The sequence below is a fragment of the Saccoglossus kowalevskii genome, chromosome 15 (assembly GCF_978046115.1).
Source record: "Saccoglossus kowalevskii chromosome 15, keSacKowa6.1, whole genome shotgun sequence".
NCBI classification, from domain to species: Eukaryota; Metazoa; Hemichordata; class Enteropneusta; family Harrimaniidae; genus Saccoglossus; species Saccoglossus kowalevskii.
The window spans coordinates 13,756,267-13,775,617 of NC_140655.1; the positions used below are offsets into that span (position 1 = coordinate 13,756,267).

At 34.1% G+C, this 19,351-nt stretch overlaps 1 protein-coding gene across 2 annotated transcripts; it reads left to right on the forward strand.

Moving 5' to 3' along the window:
• Nucleotides 1-1,969: 1,969 nt before the first annotated feature.
• LOC102808049 (dnaJ homolog subfamily C member 16-like) lies at nucleotides 1,970-19,020 on the forward strand. Of its 2 annotated transcripts, none has more exons than XM_085490471.1 (13): nucleotides 1,970-2,298; nucleotides 2,643-2,709; nucleotides 3,262-3,583; nucleotides 5,392-5,582; nucleotides 6,417-6,677; nucleotides 8,437-8,564; nucleotides 9,869-10,061; nucleotides 10,922-11,110; nucleotides 12,353-12,429; nucleotides 13,132-13,212; nucleotides 13,891-13,950; nucleotides 14,826-14,990; nucleotides 15,880-19,020. In XM_085490471.1, exons 1-13 carry the CDS (start codon nucleotides 2,117-2,119, stop codon nucleotides 16,250-16,252), a joined length of 2,289 nt encoding a protein of 762 aa, XP_085346597.1. In that variant the 5' UTR covers nucleotides 1,970-2,116; the 3' UTR covers nucleotides 16,253-19,020. The 2 variants fall into 2 exon arrangements, with proteins under 2 accessions (XP_085346597.1, XP_006815097.1); XM_006815034.3 differs by lacking the exon at nucleotides 13,132-13,212 and adding an exon at nucleotides 13,556-13,648.
• Nucleotides 19,021-19,351: the final 331 nt, after the last annotated feature.

Below are 19,351 nucleotides of genomic sequence, written 5' to 3' on the forward strand. Positions count from 1 at the left end.
ATTTTCCAGTTGCCTATATGATCATCTAATGGGGAAATGATGTTAACATTGTAAAAAAAGCTTTGGATGGCTCATACCTATTTGCAAACAATCCAAAACAAACAGTAATGCAGTATCCTAATCGATTGGTATCCGTGAAAAATATGTTCAATCTATTCAAAAATTCATCATGCGGTATAAATATTGTAAGGGGTATTTTCTTAAGCTGTGACCAATTGTTTTTATTTTCGTAATAATGTAGTAATTTAAATTTTAATAAAAAACGTAAATTCGTAGACATGAGTAAGTTGTAAAATGTAGTCAGCTATTTAATTCGTCCGTCCGTTGTACGAGGATCTTATGTTTTGGAAGTATTATAAAAGCATTTCCACATTAAATTCATACGCATTTTCTAATTTTGATTATTATCAAGTACAGTAAAAATATGTAAAATGTAATTAGAATTTGCTTTATCTGTAAGTTTTTTTTTACTTCCTGTAACCTGTACCAGCAACCCCGGGCCCCTGCCCTCCCAATATTGGATAATAAAAGAAATAATTTGAACGCATGATTATAATACAGGTCTCATGCCACTAATCAACTAATGGCTGCTCGTATTCAATTTAAGGTAGCAAGACTATTATTTGTGTTGAAAATTACGATTTTCACATTTATTTATTAATTGATGAAATGCACTATAAACTTTCATGTGATAAAGTCAACATAACATAGAATGTCATGTAAGTTGGTTAAAATGTAGATTTTCTGAAGGGAAGCAAGGCAGTCTCAGTAGTGTTTCCCAAAATCAACAACACAGGTTTAATCTGTGTGCCTATAAGTTTCAAAGATAAACTCAAGACAAAGCAATGTTAGGATGTGTTATCAGTAGCTATCTGACACACAATTAGTGTTTCCAAACATTTGAGTGGTTTGTCTCCGCCCCTATTTGTTTCACAGATTAGTCATTTGCATATGAATGTGTCAGACACAAGGTTACACAGCCACTGAAAAAAATCATTGATTTTGGTGTTTTCATATGCCGAATTTATCCAATTATAGCTATCCCATTCCTTTATTTTTTGGTTTCCAATAGCCTTACACATTTGGATGTCCCTACACATGTTAAAACAAACTTTGATGGGGAAACAAATTGATTGTGCCGATAAACAAGCCTGAAAATCTTTGCTGTTACTTCATGGACGTTTTCTAGGAGTTTATGTTTTTCAAAATACAAGGTCTTTAACAAAAAATAACGCATACTTATTATCGTCGGATTAACACCAAATTTTCACAGCTTTAAGGTGACAGTGAGAGGAACTTGAATGTGTCCAGACAAACTATTTCATGGATTATTTACCAACGTGTTGTGGTTTGAGTTGGAGGCAATGCGACTAAAACTATAATTGAAATTCAACACACTATTTTTTAAAACGCGTTGCTTACATAAAACTGACCAGACACATTCAATTTACCAGACTATTGAACAACTAGGAAAAATGAAAAAAATACTTCTTATCGCCAGCATAAATGCGTAATTATTTTTTTTACAGAAAAAGTAATTTTTCACCTTTGGTTGAGTAACGCGTCGTAGAATGCAGATACGGGCATGCAAAATACACTTGTGAAAAGCTTGAAGTCTGGCGATTCTAAAAATATATACTTTCCCGGGTCTATTTGTAGTCATTTAGTCACAATTAGAAGATGAAAACAAGTATGCAAATAATAGTCCCGCTACCTTAAATGCCTTGCAAGAACTAATGACATGTTTTAAATATTTTTTTTCTCAGGTGTCAAAGGTGAAACTAACGTGTGGTCTTTTGTTACTACTTAGCGACTGTGTACCCGTGGGATTATTCTGTGTGTATTTGGAGGTTCTAATTTTGGTGTTTTTCCAGTGACAAAAACTGCTGCCCGTCTTCCTCCCCGTTCCTTTGATCTGCCATATTTTAACCGCCCTCAGCGTTTAAATTGGGACAGGGGAGCAGACTAGTCGCCATATTTCCAGAATACGGAAGCGGTATGTATTCGGCGAAAGGTGTAATATATTGCTGAAATTGTCTCATAATTAACCGATTCACGCAAAACAACATTGCTGTTTAAACACAGATGTAATCTTCTAAATACAAGGTAATTCAGAATGGATATGGGGATCACTTCCATCTTGAAATCGCAGGCAGTCTTCATCTTGGTCGTCGTAATTTTCCTTATTTGCAATGTTTTGTGTGACACCGATTTTAACCCGTATACCGTACTCGGAGTGAGCCAGACTGCCAGCGTGTTGGAAATCAAGAAAGCTTATAAACAACTCGCTAAAGAATGGTAAGCATGATCATTTAACAGTCTTTGTCGTGACGCATTCGATGATGTCAAATTGTTCATAGAGACAGTATCTGAGGGCGAGTGTTGTGTGGGTGTTATGAGTTACTGGTCTCATAACCGAGTGGTGATCCCGGTTCCCAGTTTACTTACCTCAAGTATGATCAACTTGCCTCGCAAACTACAAAAAAACAAACAGACAAGACATATATGCTTCCAGCATGCCAAGCGTAATGAAAAAAAGACATGATGAATGAACTTTTTCACCTGTATTTTACAAACATGAATTTTACATACTGGTATGTTTTTTTATTTCAACCCCTTCTAAAACTGTACTGTATTTGCAGGCATCCTGACAAGAATAATGCTCCTGATGCAGATGAGATGTTTATGAAGATCCAGGCTTCATATGAGGTAGGTCTTTATAGGCAAATTGTAGGTTTTTATAGGCACCTTGTAGGTCTTCATAGGCACCCGGTAAGTCATTATAAGTACCTGGCAGGTTTTTATATGTACCCGGCAGGTTTTTATATGTACCTTGTAGGTCTTTATAGGCACCTGGTAAGTCTTTATAAGCACCTGGTAAGTCATTATAAGTACCTGGCAGGTTTTTATATGTACCCGGCAGGTCTTTATAGGTACCTTGTAGGTCTTTATAAGCACCTGGTATGATTTATATGTAGCTGCCAGCTCACTAATGTATAATACCAGTAGGTACAGTTTAATAAAGGTCCAAGGAAATTTCTATTTTAATTTCAGTTCATTTGATAATGATCCTTACCAGTTTATAATCAAAAGTATTTTTCAATTTTGGTAAACATTGTTGAGACAAGTAAAGTAACTTTTGTAAACCATAAAAATGTTTAAGTATTCACTGCCACAAATTACATTTGAAATATTAAATTGGATTACCGTATTTTGATTGGTTAATACAAATCATGTGATCATCCCAATTATCATTTTTAGATCCTTTCAGATGAAGAAAGAAGGCGTGATTATGACAATTACGGACACACGGATCCAAACCAACAACAACGTGGGTTCAGTGGTTTTCATGGCTTTCAGGGATTCCAGGGGTTCAATGAATTCCAGGGTTTTGATTTCCCATTCAAACGTAGCAGTAACAGTGACCAGCGTCATCGAATTAACACAATGGGTTATCATTCACGTGTACTACCACTTAGCAACAAGAAACCATTTCTCATCTATGTGACTGCTGATTGGTGCTTTACTTGTATGAGGGTGGAGCCAGTCTGGGAGGCTGTCGTCAAGGATCTAGAACCCTTAGGTTAGTGAGAAAATGTAATTATTTATAAAAGTGGTAAAACTTCAAGACTTCTTCTATAAATCTCTGAAATAGCAGAATTTGCATATTCATAACTGTGAGCAGAAAATGTACCCCCAAAGGCAGATAAAAAGATACAGATAAATTATAGTCGCATGCGCTGAGGATCCCACTGATATGCACAATGGACCAGTGATTTTGTCTGTCTAAGGGACAACATCAAAAGTTCAATGTAGGATAAAAAACCTAATTCTATTAGTTTTTCCCAAACCCCCCCCCCCCACTGAAACTTAATTGATAAATATTGATCATGGCGTCAGACTACATTCACCATTGAATACAAATTGATAATCCATGCCCTGAAATTGACCTCATTTGACGTACATATTTACACTCGGACCAAACCATTTTTTCGTCTTGGATGTGTTTTTTTTCATTTTCTGTTATTTTTGTCCATGATTGGATAGAAAAAAACGAACTACAAATACTCCAAGATTTGTTTGACTTCCTTAAAAAATAAAATCATTTTTGTAGGATGGAAACTTTTTGAGGGCAAAATCCCCCCACCCCCAAACTAAAGCAAATAAGTTTTTATCCGACATTGATCTTTTGACGTCGTCCCTAAGAAACATTTTGGTTCATCTCGGGATGCTAGTATTTCCAGTGTTTGTAATGTGTGTTCTGCTTATGTCTGCCATCTTGAATTGAATTGCATGTCCATTAGATAATTTCCATTTCCACAATTGAATTTTCCATATTTACTGATGACTGTCCTGGACTTTGAACGTTTCTATAGATGCAAATAACCACTGAGGTCTTGTTGAGAATAAGAAACACACAACACTTGTTTTTGCCCCTCAAATAAGGTTCCATTCTCTCCCCTCATCAAATCCACTCTCCCAAATACCATGGTTACATAGATTAGTGGAACAGCACACTCCAAACACTGGCGGCGCCCTCACTTCTGTTCCTCTCGTTCGGGTTTTCACCACTGCCACACCGTAATTTGCATATGTTCTGTAATTTGCATAAAAAATGTGGTGATTCACCAAACAAAGATTATATGCGTATAACCTTTATGTCTTTTCACAAAATAAATACAGTGATGTTCATAAATATGACATCATGCAACAGAAAGTGTCTTTAGGTGTATACGTGTCACTTTTGTACGAGATCTATTTTTCAAAGTGGAAGTACCGGTACATTCATGTTTACATGTGTGATGTTTGGCTAAAGGAAAAAACCTGCTTTCGCATGTCAAAGTCTGTTTTATTTTATCAAAACTACTTACACTAGTCTTGCGAATATTCAAAGTTCATATACAAGAGCGAAAAAAAAATATTTCAAAATTACTGTGCGACATGAAGAGAATTCGAACATCTTTGATTACGCTCTATAGAACATATGCAAACTACGGTGTGGCAGTGCTGAAAACCTGAACGAGAGAAACAGAAGTGAGGGCGCCGCCAGTGTTTTGAGTGTAGTGGAACAGTGAACACAATGGAGAGAGAATGGAACACTATCCTATTAGGGAAAACCAAACTCAACTGGCTCTCCCGCTCTCAACTAGATCTTGGCGGCCATTTTAGATCTACATGTAGTTTGATTGACACATTTTAATTCCATACTTTGCGAAATACATGAATTTGCAATGCATGCTTGCAGAATCTTCATTACGATTCACTAGGTAACATTTTATGTGAATTAATTTTAGTGACCACATTGTTTTGTTTTCTATTCCTATTGAATACATGTTTATTCTCCAAAAGTCAATATTTCGATGTCTGAATTCCTTGTGTCTGTTTGTACAGGTATCGGCATAGCTGTTGTAAATGCTGACTATGACCGAAGACTAGCTGAGGAACTCGGCGTACGACGAGTACCTGCCATAGTCGCAGTAGTTGCAACCAAGCTCTACCATTTTACGGCTATCAACACGTTGAGTGTGAAGACATTACGAACATTTTTAGAAACACTGTTTCCATATGACTTGGTAACCATGGTGAGTTTGGCAGCCATTTTGTTTTGTCACATAGTTGGTAGATTACTATTTGTCTACCCAGCATTTCACATTTCTTGCATTTATGAAAGGGCCAATGTTTGCAGTTCTGATTAAAAAAAAAAGAGGACTATGAATAATTTACAATTTAATCAAACAAGAAATAATATTTTGTACAAAAAACACTAGTGAGTCTCTTAAAGCAGTTTCACTATCACTAGAATCTTTTTTTTGCCAATGAACCCTTATTTTTTGTTGCTTACTATTGCTGTGATTTTTAATCGTTGAACTTTGAAAACTTTTTTTGCAGTCCCAAAATTTATCATTTTTGTTTTTATTTTGAAACATAGGGAATGAAAACTTGTGATAGATTTTTTCAATATTCATATCAACACTCAAGGCCAAAGTTTAAGCCTTATACACATATATACTGTTCGCTTGACCTTAAAATGTATGTATTACTACATGTATACCAATGGCGATCTTTCCCTGCTAGTTATATTGTGAAAATACATACACATACATAATGTCACTATTGACCTCTTGTTCCTGAAAAGTGCCATGTCATGTGGGTTACATAGGGAACTTGTGTGCCAGGGTTTGAAGTCCTTAGCTGTTACCCTTTGTAGCCCCACACTGAACATACATAAACACATACTGTGAGCATGACTTTCTTTTTGTCTCAAAAATACACCCAGGTGTTGTGAGTCGCATGTGGAACTGCCATGTTTTGAGGTTTTTATTTCAGCAACATTAAAACATCTGTCATTAAATGAGTACTATACAAATCATAGTCATCTTTATTTCATACATTTACATCTTGTCTCATTTTCTCAGGTGAACAGTGATAATTCTCAAAATTTCCTTAGTGGCTGGAAAGATAATAAGCCCAGGTCATTGCTTTTTTCAACCAAATCCAAGCCTCCACTGTTATACCTGACTGTTGCTTACGAGAATCGAGAGAGAGTCGCTTTTGGCTTTACATCAGTCACTGCGAGAGACAGCAAGGACTTGAAGAAAAAACATGACATTAGTTCATCTGGACCAACATTGTTAATATTTCAAGAAGATACTGATAACTATGTGCACAGATTGGAGGTCAGGAATATTTTTTTTTTCTGATAATAACGACTATCAATGGTATTTCTTTCATCCTCCAGCACACTTAAGGTAGAGATGCAGTTTACCTGACAGGTATTTTAATTAGTTAATTAGGAAACCAAGATGACCTCCCTTGTCCACAAAACTATATATTTTCGGAAAGCTTATTGTATGAATTTTAAAATTTTGTTAGTATTTTTTTTATGGACACTGTAGTTTGAAATATGCACAAAAATGTGCTTTTTTGGTCAAAAGTGATTTAAAAAAAATTAGCTTCTAAACCATGCTTTTGTTTCCTATCAAAATTGGTTTATGGGTACATCTGTTTACTATGAAGAAAGTGCCGTCTTGAGAACTGTCTACCAGTTATCAATTTTGCAGGGCAGCAGCTCAAATTTCACTACTTAAAGTTTATGCATAAATTAAAACCCAGGCTAGTTGTCTGTACGATTGTTGTAACACTGTTCAACCAAAAACAATGCCCCGACAGCGTTTTGAAGATAAACACATTGTCAATCATTTCAAAACAAAAGGTCAAAGCGTCTAGAAGCTATTTTTTTTAAAGTTCTGGGATGTGCACTAAAAAGAAGCTGAGATAATTGCTAATTTGCATAACCATTCACTCAGTAAGAAGTTTGCTAATGCTCATAATTAAAATTGCTGTAACAGTTCCAACAGTTAGAAGTTAAATATAGTGCATAATATGGAGATCCCGTCATTTCTTTTTTTCACCATGTTTTTTTTTATTATTTATGTACAGCCTTGCTAAATCTTGCTAAGCATTCAAAAGAGAGAATTTTGCACCTGTTATCTATATTTTAAAATCGTTTTTTGAGTATGTTCCACTATTCACAATTCTACAAAATTTTAACAGTCTATAGCCAAGACTGTTCAGATAATAAAAAGCAAAAAAAAAAATTTCACTCCCAAGTGAACCTGGACCTCTACCTTAAGCCTTTAAGCACCATAATTTTTCATGGCAAAATTTTTGTCCAACATTTTGCCTGTTTTTCTGTATTTTTCTTTAATTATTTTCTTAGTTTTGGACCTATCAGACATAATTCTCTTTTAGATGCTGGTCTTGATCATAATTATTATAAAATTTTGTGAGTTTTAAAATTTTTGAATGGTGACATAAGTTGACTTTGGGATTCATAGGGTTAAGCATACACAAGTATGAACCAGACTGATTTACATTGGCAACAAAAATCTTGTATCTTCTGAATTGTCAGTTTGTTGAATAGGTGCAAAACAACATACCATAATTCGTCAATTTTTGTTTTCACCAAATGAACAGATTTTCACATAAAAACCAGTTAACACTGTCAGATCGTTTTTAATCAACAAAAATAATACTGAAATTATCAAAAACTACAGAAAGTATAAAACTACATCACCGTTATTTAGGCGCGGGCATATCTGGTCTCTTTATCACCATCACTTTTAAAATCCAATAAATTTTTATAATTTTTTTTTTAAATTCTGATTAGGGCTTGTAGCTAATAGAAGATTATGTTTATTTGGTTCAAAATTATTCACAGAAATATAAAAAATAGACATAAAAACAAATTTGGGTCGGTAAAATGATAGCGCTTAAATATGACATAAAGCATTCCAGACATCATTATTATATACATGTTGTATTGTCAAATACAATGGGGTATGTAAAAGTGTTTGCGACTAATATTTAAATATTTTCATTCAATTCATGTCAGCTAAGCACCAAATAATTATTATCGACTATTTTGTGTTTCAGGCAAGCTCTATGCAAACTGGTGCCATACGTGATGCAGTGAGAGGTCATTATTTTCTAACCTTACCAAGATTGTCATCACAGGCCGTATTTGAACAGTTATGTTCACTTACATCAGCACATTCAAAACAGTAAGTTAAAAAGTGGTGGTCGTGCCACGTATGCACTATATATGAGACCCATACGAACGAAGATGAGTGATGAGTGCAAAAAAAAGATGTTATCATTGTTTAACTAGGTAATTCATTTGACGATTGAAACATGTTATAATATATTCCAATATGTCAAAGACTATATTCAGTTGAAATGTTTACCTTGCACATGTGTGGCTCAATGACCACCATCCTTTATAAAAGTCTGACTAAACAAATTATGCAACTTAGTATTTGTTTGTTAGATAGTGAGAATGAATTCAAGGTGCATATCAGAACAAAATTCTAAATCTACATTATACTAACTTTAAGCCAAAATTAATTTGGGATACCAACCGAGTAAACACATGGCATATATTTTAGATGTCGTACTCGTCTGACTTACTGCCCAGTGTGCTCAGCTCATAAAATGTTTTTTTTTTCTTAGACAGCGCCCTCTGTGTTCACCATGTGTTAGATTAGGGAGAATAAAATTCTGAAATGAGTTACATTCATCATTATCAATTTTCACATCTCTTGTACATTAAAGAAACAAAAATATGCACATGCATTTTATTACAATATTATTTACATACCATCAGAAAAATTCATCATTAACTCTTTAAATGTTGAAGCAGTTTCCGCCCATAATTCATTTTTTGTGCTGACCTGCAACAATGCCCTCTATCCTGACAGGTCAAATCAGATATTAACCAATCATATGCCGTGTCATACTGACACAGTTTTTCAGGGTTTTCTAAATATTAATGATGGCATTTTTTATCAATGTTTATCTAGCATATGCTGGCTCTGATTTCGATAAAAAAACAGTGAGATTTAAAAAAAATTCAATTGGTGAATCACAATATTCGAAAGGTACTAGGGTGTTGAAGTATTTGCACCTTTTCTTGGCTGACAACAGGTCACATAGAATGTAGTTTACCTATTCATTCCTCATTCACTGTTTGCATACCTGTATCATACATTGTAACATTTAAGTGTGTTAGTACCCAAAGATCGTTTTCTCTAAGTATTCTTTAAGTACCAATAAAAACGCATGCACCGGTAAACCTAAAATTACATTTGTTGCATGTGTACTGCATGTATGTGACACAGAAAGCATAAATGTATATTAATGTACATGTACTTCTAATACAAAAAATATGGTAAACGTATACAAAAAAGTATTGTAAAAGTAACAAACCATGCAACTTTTAAGTAAATTTATTGCCCTTTTTTATATTGGTTGTCTGGGAAACAGAATACCGATACTTGCATCAACCGTTCATAATTTTTTTTTTCAGATTCTGTGTCATTTTGATCACAAGTGATACAAGTGCACATGATGAAGGTAGAGCTGTGCTCAGAGACTTTGTTAAAAAGAGCAATTACCCAAGAAACAAGGTCCGTTTCTCTTACATCTATGAAAATACCCAGAATGCATTTGTGAAGGCACTCAGCAAAGGTCGAGTACTTCAGAACGACTGGCCATTACCGGTAAGTTAATAAACAACATAAGTAAAAATTCAAGTAAATATAATGTAAACCAGTATAGTTGTCATGGAAACTGGTGTATTTTTATGATACAATAATGTAATTCCGGTATGTCACTATGGTGAAAAATGCTATTTCGGAGTTCTTGAAAACGATTTGCCTAATTGCTACAATATTTTTATATAGGCACTTTTGGTGGTCGCATTTGAATAATTTTTTTTTTTGACCATAACTTTGATTCTCTAATTTTAGTGAATATGTCTGGCATTTTTGGTAAATAAAGATGTGGACCTTAGTGGAAAGTCTGTCCTCCCTCTATGTATGTGAAATACTAATACCATACATTCACTATTATCTGAAAAACAAGAAGATTTATTCATTTCATAAATAATCACTTATGATATCATTGTTCATGTAAAATACCATTAAAAAATGGGTACAAATTTACCTCTGTGCATCTGTACCAATACTCTTGACATTTAGTCTGGCTTGATCAAGTTCAGATTTCACACATGCATCACACATCATGTCAAATGTACATTCATTTGATGACCCAATTCCAGATGTCCGAATGGTGGCCAATTAATATTTAAAATGTATATTCGCATCTTGTCCTGAATCACTACGACACATAGAGGTGAATCTTTGTGAATCAACTCATGTTGAAACACTATTCAAAACATAACAATAAAATTAGAAACTGAAAAATGGATGTGCTGAAAATATTTGAAAATTTTATTTAGCATGTATTTTCTGCAATTCATCAAAAAAGCAGACTCTCAATAATTTCACCCAATAGGGATCAATAAATCTATATGAATGAAATAAATTTGAAATAAATAATATTTGATACTCAAACACAGTTAGCAGTAATTTGGAGGAAGAAAACAACCAGAGTTGCCTACGAATGGCTACCTACGGGATGGAGTGGGAAACAAGAACAGAGTGAGGAAGACAAAGAAAATCTTCGAATATTCCTGGATAAAATCCTTTCCGGAAGCATGTTACTACCAAAAGAATCAGATGTTGAAGACTTAATTGATGAAAACTATGTAAGTACCTGTAGGCTGCATAACATTCATGTAAAATAGAAGTTATTTGATCCATCTTTACAATTATTCCATTTTTTGGTTCACAGTTATTACCGTAAATTTGGTATTAGAAGTCAAATACAGTTTTTTGAGCAATCAACAACTAAAAATTCATCATTTCTCATACTTGTAGATACTCTAATAGAGCTGCATCCTCTCTGTTGCATTGTACCATTTGATCTTTCCACCACCAGTTCTCTCTTTTCATCACAAAATTCACAAAATAATGCCGTCTGCACTTTCCTTCAGAAGATTTGGACAAATCAGGTTGGCTCCAGCCTTAGAGTTCTTTCCAGAAATACTGAGGAATGTATGAAAAAAGTGCAGACAAATTTGGACGAGAAAGTCTGGTGGTGAAAAGGTTAATAAATGTTGCGGCTTCTAATTTTACAGTACTTGAAGTGCTGTTTGAATAACTGTACAATGTTGGCTGCTTCAGAATTTTGCTATCTTTCCTAAATATCAAAAAAAAAAAAATCATACTGGGAGTCATATCTGACTGGATTAGCAGCTGTTGTTGCCATCGTGATGTCAACACCAATGCAGACTATTACCTCCTTATTTTCAAAATCTTTCATGAGGATTTGCTATAAAATGAAATTGTTAAGCTATAGAAAATTGGGGTCACTCGATGATTATTATAGATACGATCAATGAGAATTTGATCTATTTGTTTCAAAATTATAAAAGACATTATCGCCAAATTAATATATGTGTACAGTGTTCTGCTAACAATTTATAATTTTCTCAGAAACCTGCTAAAAGTGTTAGGGGTTTACTCTATGTGTACGTTTTATCATATCCCTAAATATATGGCAAAAAAATCATACGCTGCAATAAAATGGGTACTTATGATCATCACAAATTACTGTAGAATTACTTTATTTTCTTTTGGAATTAATTTTCGCTATTTTCGCTGAAGGGATGATTCAGCGAATATACATGTTTTCCTATATTTTACATTCAACTTGTCAAAAATCAGTGAAAATATAAATTCCATACAAAACACTTAAAAAGTGTTTTCAAAAAAATGTTTTGTATCAGGTGAAGTTAACAGGGATTTTATGAAATATTTCCTAATGAATAATTATGACATTTTTGAAAAATCGAAAACAAAATTGTGATAATTTTTTCACCATTACATTTATTACATGAAATCCCTTGATCTACTACTAATTTTGTTGTTTTCATTTTTCATTTCAGAGTACATTTACAGTTGTGTTTGATACGTTAGGTGGTTGGTTTAGTTATGTTATCAACTATGTCAGTAGTGCTAGATGGTACGGGTAACACAAACTATATTTGACTTACTATTTTTGTGCGAAGTCGGTGACAGCATTGCATGACACGACGTGACTGGTGATGTAATATAATGTACTTATCGCTCAAAATACAAAAGTGGATGAGCAGCTGTTGTTGTCATAGTGATGTCAACACTGATATATTTTCACACTTTTTCACGATTATGAGGATTTACTAAAAATAAAATTGCATAACTGTTGAAAATTAGAGTAACCTAATAATTATTATTATAAATATGAATCCCAATCTTTCAAAATATATGTAGTGTTATACAACTTAGTGAGTTGCCAGGGTGATAATAGTTTTCCATTATACTGTAAAGGGGGTAATTATTCACTGGGTTTCAATTTAGCTTATTTCGCTGACTGGAAAATGCGCTAAATTAAAACCCAGTGAATATGTAAAATGTAGCATAGAACACATTATCTAAATGACGAAACCGTGAACTTAAAACCCACTGAATATGCCTGAAATGGTAAATCAGTGAAATTCAAACCCAGTGAAAATTAGTCATTTTACAGTGTACAATAGGAGGTTATTACCCATAATGCATTGCATATATGAGCATTAACATGCTCAGTATTTAAATATTTGAATTTGAGTAATTGGGCAAATGAACGCTAGCACTTCATAACATATACTACAAATGTATTATAATAGTTTGTTCATCTTAACACTAGGGAAGACGCTGGTTGGTTTATCGTATTTGCGCTGATAATCTACAGTCTTGTTATGCCGATTTTTCAAAATAGTAGACCCAGGTATTAAAACAGTTACACACCTTTCTTGTGTGAGGGCGCTCTTTGTTAGTTGATAATTAGCCAATCACCCTCTAGTGGAAATATGTTGGAAAAATGAGGAAATATCACCATATTTCTTTATTCTGCCAGCAGAGGTATCTTCTGTTCATGTTGTGGGAAGTTTTTTTTCCACCTAAATTTTTAACATTTGATAATTGAGTTTATTCACAAGAGCTCAAAAGGCTCCACTTAAATTTATAAATAATTTGTTGGTTTACAGAATTGAAAAGGCTAAAACATTTTTAAGAGCGCCCTCACAATTTCATTCCCAGTTTCTGAAAATGTATTTTGTTTTTATTTCCAGGGAGGAGTCAATATTAACACTGTCAATGCTTGCTTTATATCTGCTTCCAATTCTGCTCGTATTTGGTAGCGCTTTTTCATTCAGCAAATCAAGGTGAATTGTTTTTCTGTTTCCATGGTTTTGATTATTATTCACAATTCATTCCTATTTTCCTGAGTTCATCAAAATTTTCTTCCTGTTCATACTAAAAAAATGTCTATATTGCGCAAATGACTCAAAAACCGATGGAACTAATAGTATGAAGTACGTATGTTGAAAAAAGATGAACAGTGCCCTCTTGTTTCTACTATGGCTCCCTCTAGTGTTGCTTATAAGCGTATCTTTATTCTTTTCAGTGGGGAGCCAAGAAGACAAAGGAGAAGTCAAGAGGATAACATTTCTGTGAACGCAGAAAGGTAGCAAAGATGGTTTATCTATGTAGCCAGTATTTATCAGATTGAAGATTCATATTACCCATTCATACTATCTCCGTCAGTCGGCTCATTTACAGACTTGGAAATAAAGGAAAATACAACTAAAGCTTACACATGTATTGAAAGAAATGTGTCAATCGTCCCCAAGGAAACAGCTACGCTAGATTATTTCTGGGAACTGAAGATAGCAATAGTACACAGGAATAACAGCTTTTTGTCCCCATTTGACAAGACACCATTCATATGAATGCAATAAGTCTGGCAAGTGGGAAAAATGTAGTTTTTCTGCACAGCTGATTGGCAGCTGACCGGGATGATGGCTGGACACACTAACCATTGTACCATACATAGGTTTGCATTGTACAACTTACAGAGTCATTCAGGATTTGCAATAATTTACTGACTTCAACATATCAAATAGAAACTGGAAAATACAACTAAAATTACATATCACTATGCAATTTTACAGCGTAATTGAATATTTGAATCCAAATAGGAATCTGAATCATATGTTAACTTCAGCAATGTTTTCTAAATCATGAATGACGAATCAATAGATGGATAGCCTTATCCTCATTCTTGATTAGAGCACGCATTTATAAAGATTTTTCCAATCCGAATCATATGCTTAATTGCATTTATAACAATAACATAAATCTACAAATGATTAAAGTTATAACAGTTATTTTAACATTAATCGTTTTTTTCCTCCAGCTATATTTTGTAAATATATAAAATTTTATTAGAAGTTTGCATCGCATCATTCCCGTCACGTTTCCAAGGATATGAAAATGTCCATACTTGCAGCAATGCATTGTGGTATAACATTCACTTTTTGTGTTTTCTATCCATTTCAGAAATGAAGTAATCTTGACTATTCATGAAATGAACACTGCTAAGTACAGGGAGTGCGTCATTAATTCGCAACCAGGGAAATTAACATTGGTTTTGTTAATTGATCGAAAACACAAAGCTAGTTTATTAGAACAGTTTAAAAAAGAAATAGAACCACATTTGATCAGGTGAGTACTGTAAAACTAACCCTTTCAATGTTTTTTTTGTCACCGGAAGTTAATTTTTTTATTAAACAAACTGGCCTATATAGGTTTTGTTTCCCAAATTTCTTTTACATATGGACATTGAAGCAAAGTCAAATGCAGAGTTGCGTTTATGAAAATATGTTATAGTTTAGGCAATGTAACATTTGCTAGGTTTACACGGCAGCATTTTATCAGAGCCGAGATATTGCTCCTCTCAACAATTAACAGAAGGTTATCTTTTGTGTCTTTATACGGTTGTGGCCGAATGTGTTTTGAGTTTAGCCCAATTCATTGGATGACTGGGTTTTCTCATTGTCATGGTAAATTTTGCTGTCTCCAGCCAGCTCAAGCTGTTTTGTTCTGTGTAAATAAGGTGTATGTTGCAATCATGGTGTAAAGTATACTGTAAAAGGATTAATTATTCACTGGGTTTTAATTTTGCTTATTTCGCTGACTGGGAAATGCGCTAAATTAAAACCCAGTGAGTATGTAAAATTTAGAATAGAACACATTATCTAAATGATAAAACCATGAATTTGAAACCCACTGAATATGCCTGAAATGTTAAATCAGCCGGCAAAATTTAAACCCAGTGAAAATTAGTCATTTTACAGTATTCTATAAAGAGAAAATAGAGAGATCAATCATTAATACTCTTTGATCTTTGTGCAATAGAACTATCCTCATATAAAACACTTCTTAGTCCACTTTGAAGCTGTTAGCATAATGTGCTACCGTATCTTCCTTTGTAAACTATGCATCATTTAATAATAAATGCTTAACTTTATTAACCATTAAGGTTCTGGATTCTTGCTCTGACTCTGCTTAATATGTATATTTATATACCATATTGCTTATCATTTTCCATCAGTTTTGATTCTGTCGGCGTGACATGTACTTATCTTCCCGTGGAAGCCTATTATCAATGGTTTGAAAATCTGCACTCAGTATCAGAACAATCAACAGATCACGGGAAAAAATATTGCGGCACGGTACTGGCAATCAATGGACATAGAAAATATTATTCTTTATTTGAACCTCATAAAAGGGATGCTTTGAATGGTGAGGCAAGGCAGAGACGTTTAGATGGAGAATTTTTGGGTTTTGATAATGATGAAGACACGGAGGAGGACAGTTATTTGCTGCTGCACCTGAACATGTGGTTAGAGCGGATGTTTGACGGTTCATTGCAGAGATTTATCGTGGATGACTGGCCTGTACTTAACGCCAACAATGTCAGATAGCTTTCTATTCTAGGACTTCAGTTATCATAATACTTGTTGTAGATTGTGTTTTCAATGTCCTCCTGCTATGATTGGTTCATGGTCATCACATGACATGATCTTTTGCTGATGGGTAGATATGGTAGCTGATGTGTAGATTGGGCTGCTGGCGGGTTGAGTTGAGATGAGGGTTGTTGTTGGATGGGATGGGTTGCTGATGGGTGGGTTAGGCTGCAGATGGTTTGGGTTGAGGTGAGTGTTGCTGTTGGATAAGATGGGTTGTTGCAGGGTGGATTGGGTTGCATATGGGTGGGTTAGGCTGATAATGGTTGGAATGAGGTGGGTTGCTGATGGGTATGTTGTCATTGGTTGTGGATAGATGGTTGTGTGAGGGATAATTGGAAGGTATACATGTTGAATTAGCTTAACTATGACTTTTTTACGCTTGTTGACAGAATTCTTAAAACCAAAGCTCATATGAGTGTGGATACTGTTTAAACACAATTACCAATTAGAATTTATAAAGAGAAAAAAACAGTTAATTAATTTTTTAATAATTATTAAATTATTTATAATATTATATTTATGTGCATTTTACCATGGGTGTGTGTATGAAATAAACCGCAATACTGCATAGTTGACAGTCTTCAACTAGTGACACTGACACTGTAGGTGTAAGGGAATTATTTTTCTTGGAAATGTGTAATATTATTTTATTTTTACCTTGCCCGTATCATCAAAGATGGAAGGGAAAAGTATATTAAGGAAAAAATTTCTGTCCGTCGTTGTCGTCGTTAATAATTGTTATTGTGTGCACAATAACTTTATTAATTCTATTCCAAACTTTATCAAACTTGGTCACCTTATTCATCAATATAAAGTCTTCCCTGAGTTTTAACAACAGATGTCCTGTATGAAAATATCATGCGAAAATCTGATAAAATATTTTGACTGTTTCTCCTTGACTGATCACTGGTGATACACATCAAAGGTCACTGATCTCAGTGGAAATATGCATTTTTGTCTGTGTTCAATGAAGCAAATCATTTATCTTGTAATAATATCCTTGGTAATGTATCTCCCAAATCCCATGGGAATACTAGACTGGGTTTCAAAACTAACTCATGGAGAGACTCAGAGTTTTTGCACTGTCTGATACACATTTGCAAACCTAAAATCTTTACAGGAAACAAGATAAGCACTTGTATACATTGGGTGCCAAACTTTGATCAAGATCTGAAGCTAATAGAAAATCTGTTTGGTCCAAAGTTATCAAATCGAAAACAATACATAAATGATACATAAAAGCAAAACGTTGCATCCACATTTTGAAAAGAAAATTGTACTCAAAAATAGGTATTGTGTATTTGACAAACAGTTCATTCGACAAATGAAAATTCACAGGAACTTGTTTCAGCTATTAGAACAGAATAAGAGCTTTTGTAATAATAATAATTTAAAAACACACTTTAAAAACGATTGCAGTGTTTGAAGATGTAGCTTCTCAGGAGGCATAAGTACTGTTGACTTCTTTCTCCACTGGACACCAACTAACTATTTATTAAAGTTGATTTGCATTACAAAGCAGAGCTTGCAACATGATAGAGGGCGTTTTTTTTACCTTTCAAATAATACAGTAGTCACACAATGAATATAACAAGTAACCTGTAGAATGTTGTGTGGGTAATATTTTTATATTGATTTTTGTTGCATTTGCAGCAAATAGTTACCAAACAATGAGAAATCTATAGGATTGGATATACCTCTCAGCTGGCTTCACATGCATAGTTCAAGACTGCCTAACCGGTGCTTATACCAGGATTTAGTTGCAGCACTGTGGTCTGTGGTTACAGCTTCATTTTCCGAGTAATCACAAGAAATTGACATTATAATATAAAATAAAAGACTGGCACTCCCATACAATTAATAGCAAGTGAAATTCCTGGAATTGAAACATAGATTTTGAAGTCACTGGTGTAGGCATTGAATAACTTCAAGTTGGCATAAAGACGAGGTAGTTTATTTCATCAGTGCTGAACTAGAGGTTGAAATTATAATTAAGTTCGTTGTCATATAATTTGTTTATTTAAATTTCTCCTGAATTCAAATAGAATACACTGGTGAAAGGATGTTTTTGAGGTGTGGTTAAATTGTGTATGGAGTGGTAGGGTTGGGTGTCATATAATTTTTTCATTTTCACTCTCATGAAATCACACAGAATTGCACTTAATTTATTTTCGATGAAAAGTTTTCAAGCATACGATGTGAATCAAATTTTCACTGTGCTGTGTCAAGTCTCAATAGAGTATGAGGGAAATGGCATTTTCACTGGAATTTATTTTAGCGGAAAAATGTTCACAGTGAAAGGAAGTATTCCACATTATTACATATATACTGCAGTTTATTTTGAATCCATTTAACTTTTTTTGATTTGCTGAACAAAAACTGTCACTGCTCTTTGTACTAATTGCTGTGTTTTTCCGTCTCCAGCTACAATTGGATAAATCCAGTAAATATCTTATACAATGGTGACTTCAGACTTTAAATAAAATAATCTGATATCACATGGACTTGGGATGTGTTCAAAACTTAACTGTATAATTGCATGGGGGCTCTGCCGCATTGCATAATCTGTTAGTTATTTGTCAACTTCAACCCCAAAATATTTAGCCTATAACATTTTTTGCATCAACAAATTTATAGGCAATATAGGTAATAGTTATTATTAAGAACACATGTGTACGATTAACTTTTTAATCTATTGTTCTGAAATAAAATTTAAAAAAATATATGCATAAGCGCGTGTGTGAATTGTGAAAAACAGGGTGACCCCCCCCCCCCATTCGCAAAATCAAAATCAGGGTAACCCCCCTACTGATCCACCCCCAGGCCGAAGTAACTGACCAATCCCTAACAACAGCATACGTCCTAGCAATAAAATAAAATGACTTCTAAGGACTGAATGTTTTTTTGCGAACTTTGTATACGGTACCCGGTTTTAGTTATAAGCCGACGTTAGCTTCACGTTCATGTCCTACCATGGCAACAGCCGAAAACATATTGCTAGTTTTTTTTTAGTGGAGTGGATCGCCAACCGGCTTGTTTTCATTGGCAACATCG

What these genes read in the sequence shown, in the direction of transcription:
- LOC102808049 (XM_006815034.3), top strand. Translation starts at nt 2,117, where the DNA reads ATGGATATGGGGATCACTTCCATCTTGAAATCGCAGGCAGTCTTCATC. An exon ending in CATATGACTTGGTAACCATG is followed by an intron (nt 5,583 to 6,416) that starts GTGAGTTTGGCA and finishes TCATTTTCTCAG; the next exon opens with GTGAACAGTGATAATTCTCA. An exon ending in ACATCAGCACATTCAAAACA is followed by an intron (nt 8,565 to 9,868) that starts GTAAGTTAAAAA and finishes TTTTTTTTTCAG; the next exon opens with ATTCTGTGTCATTTTGATCA.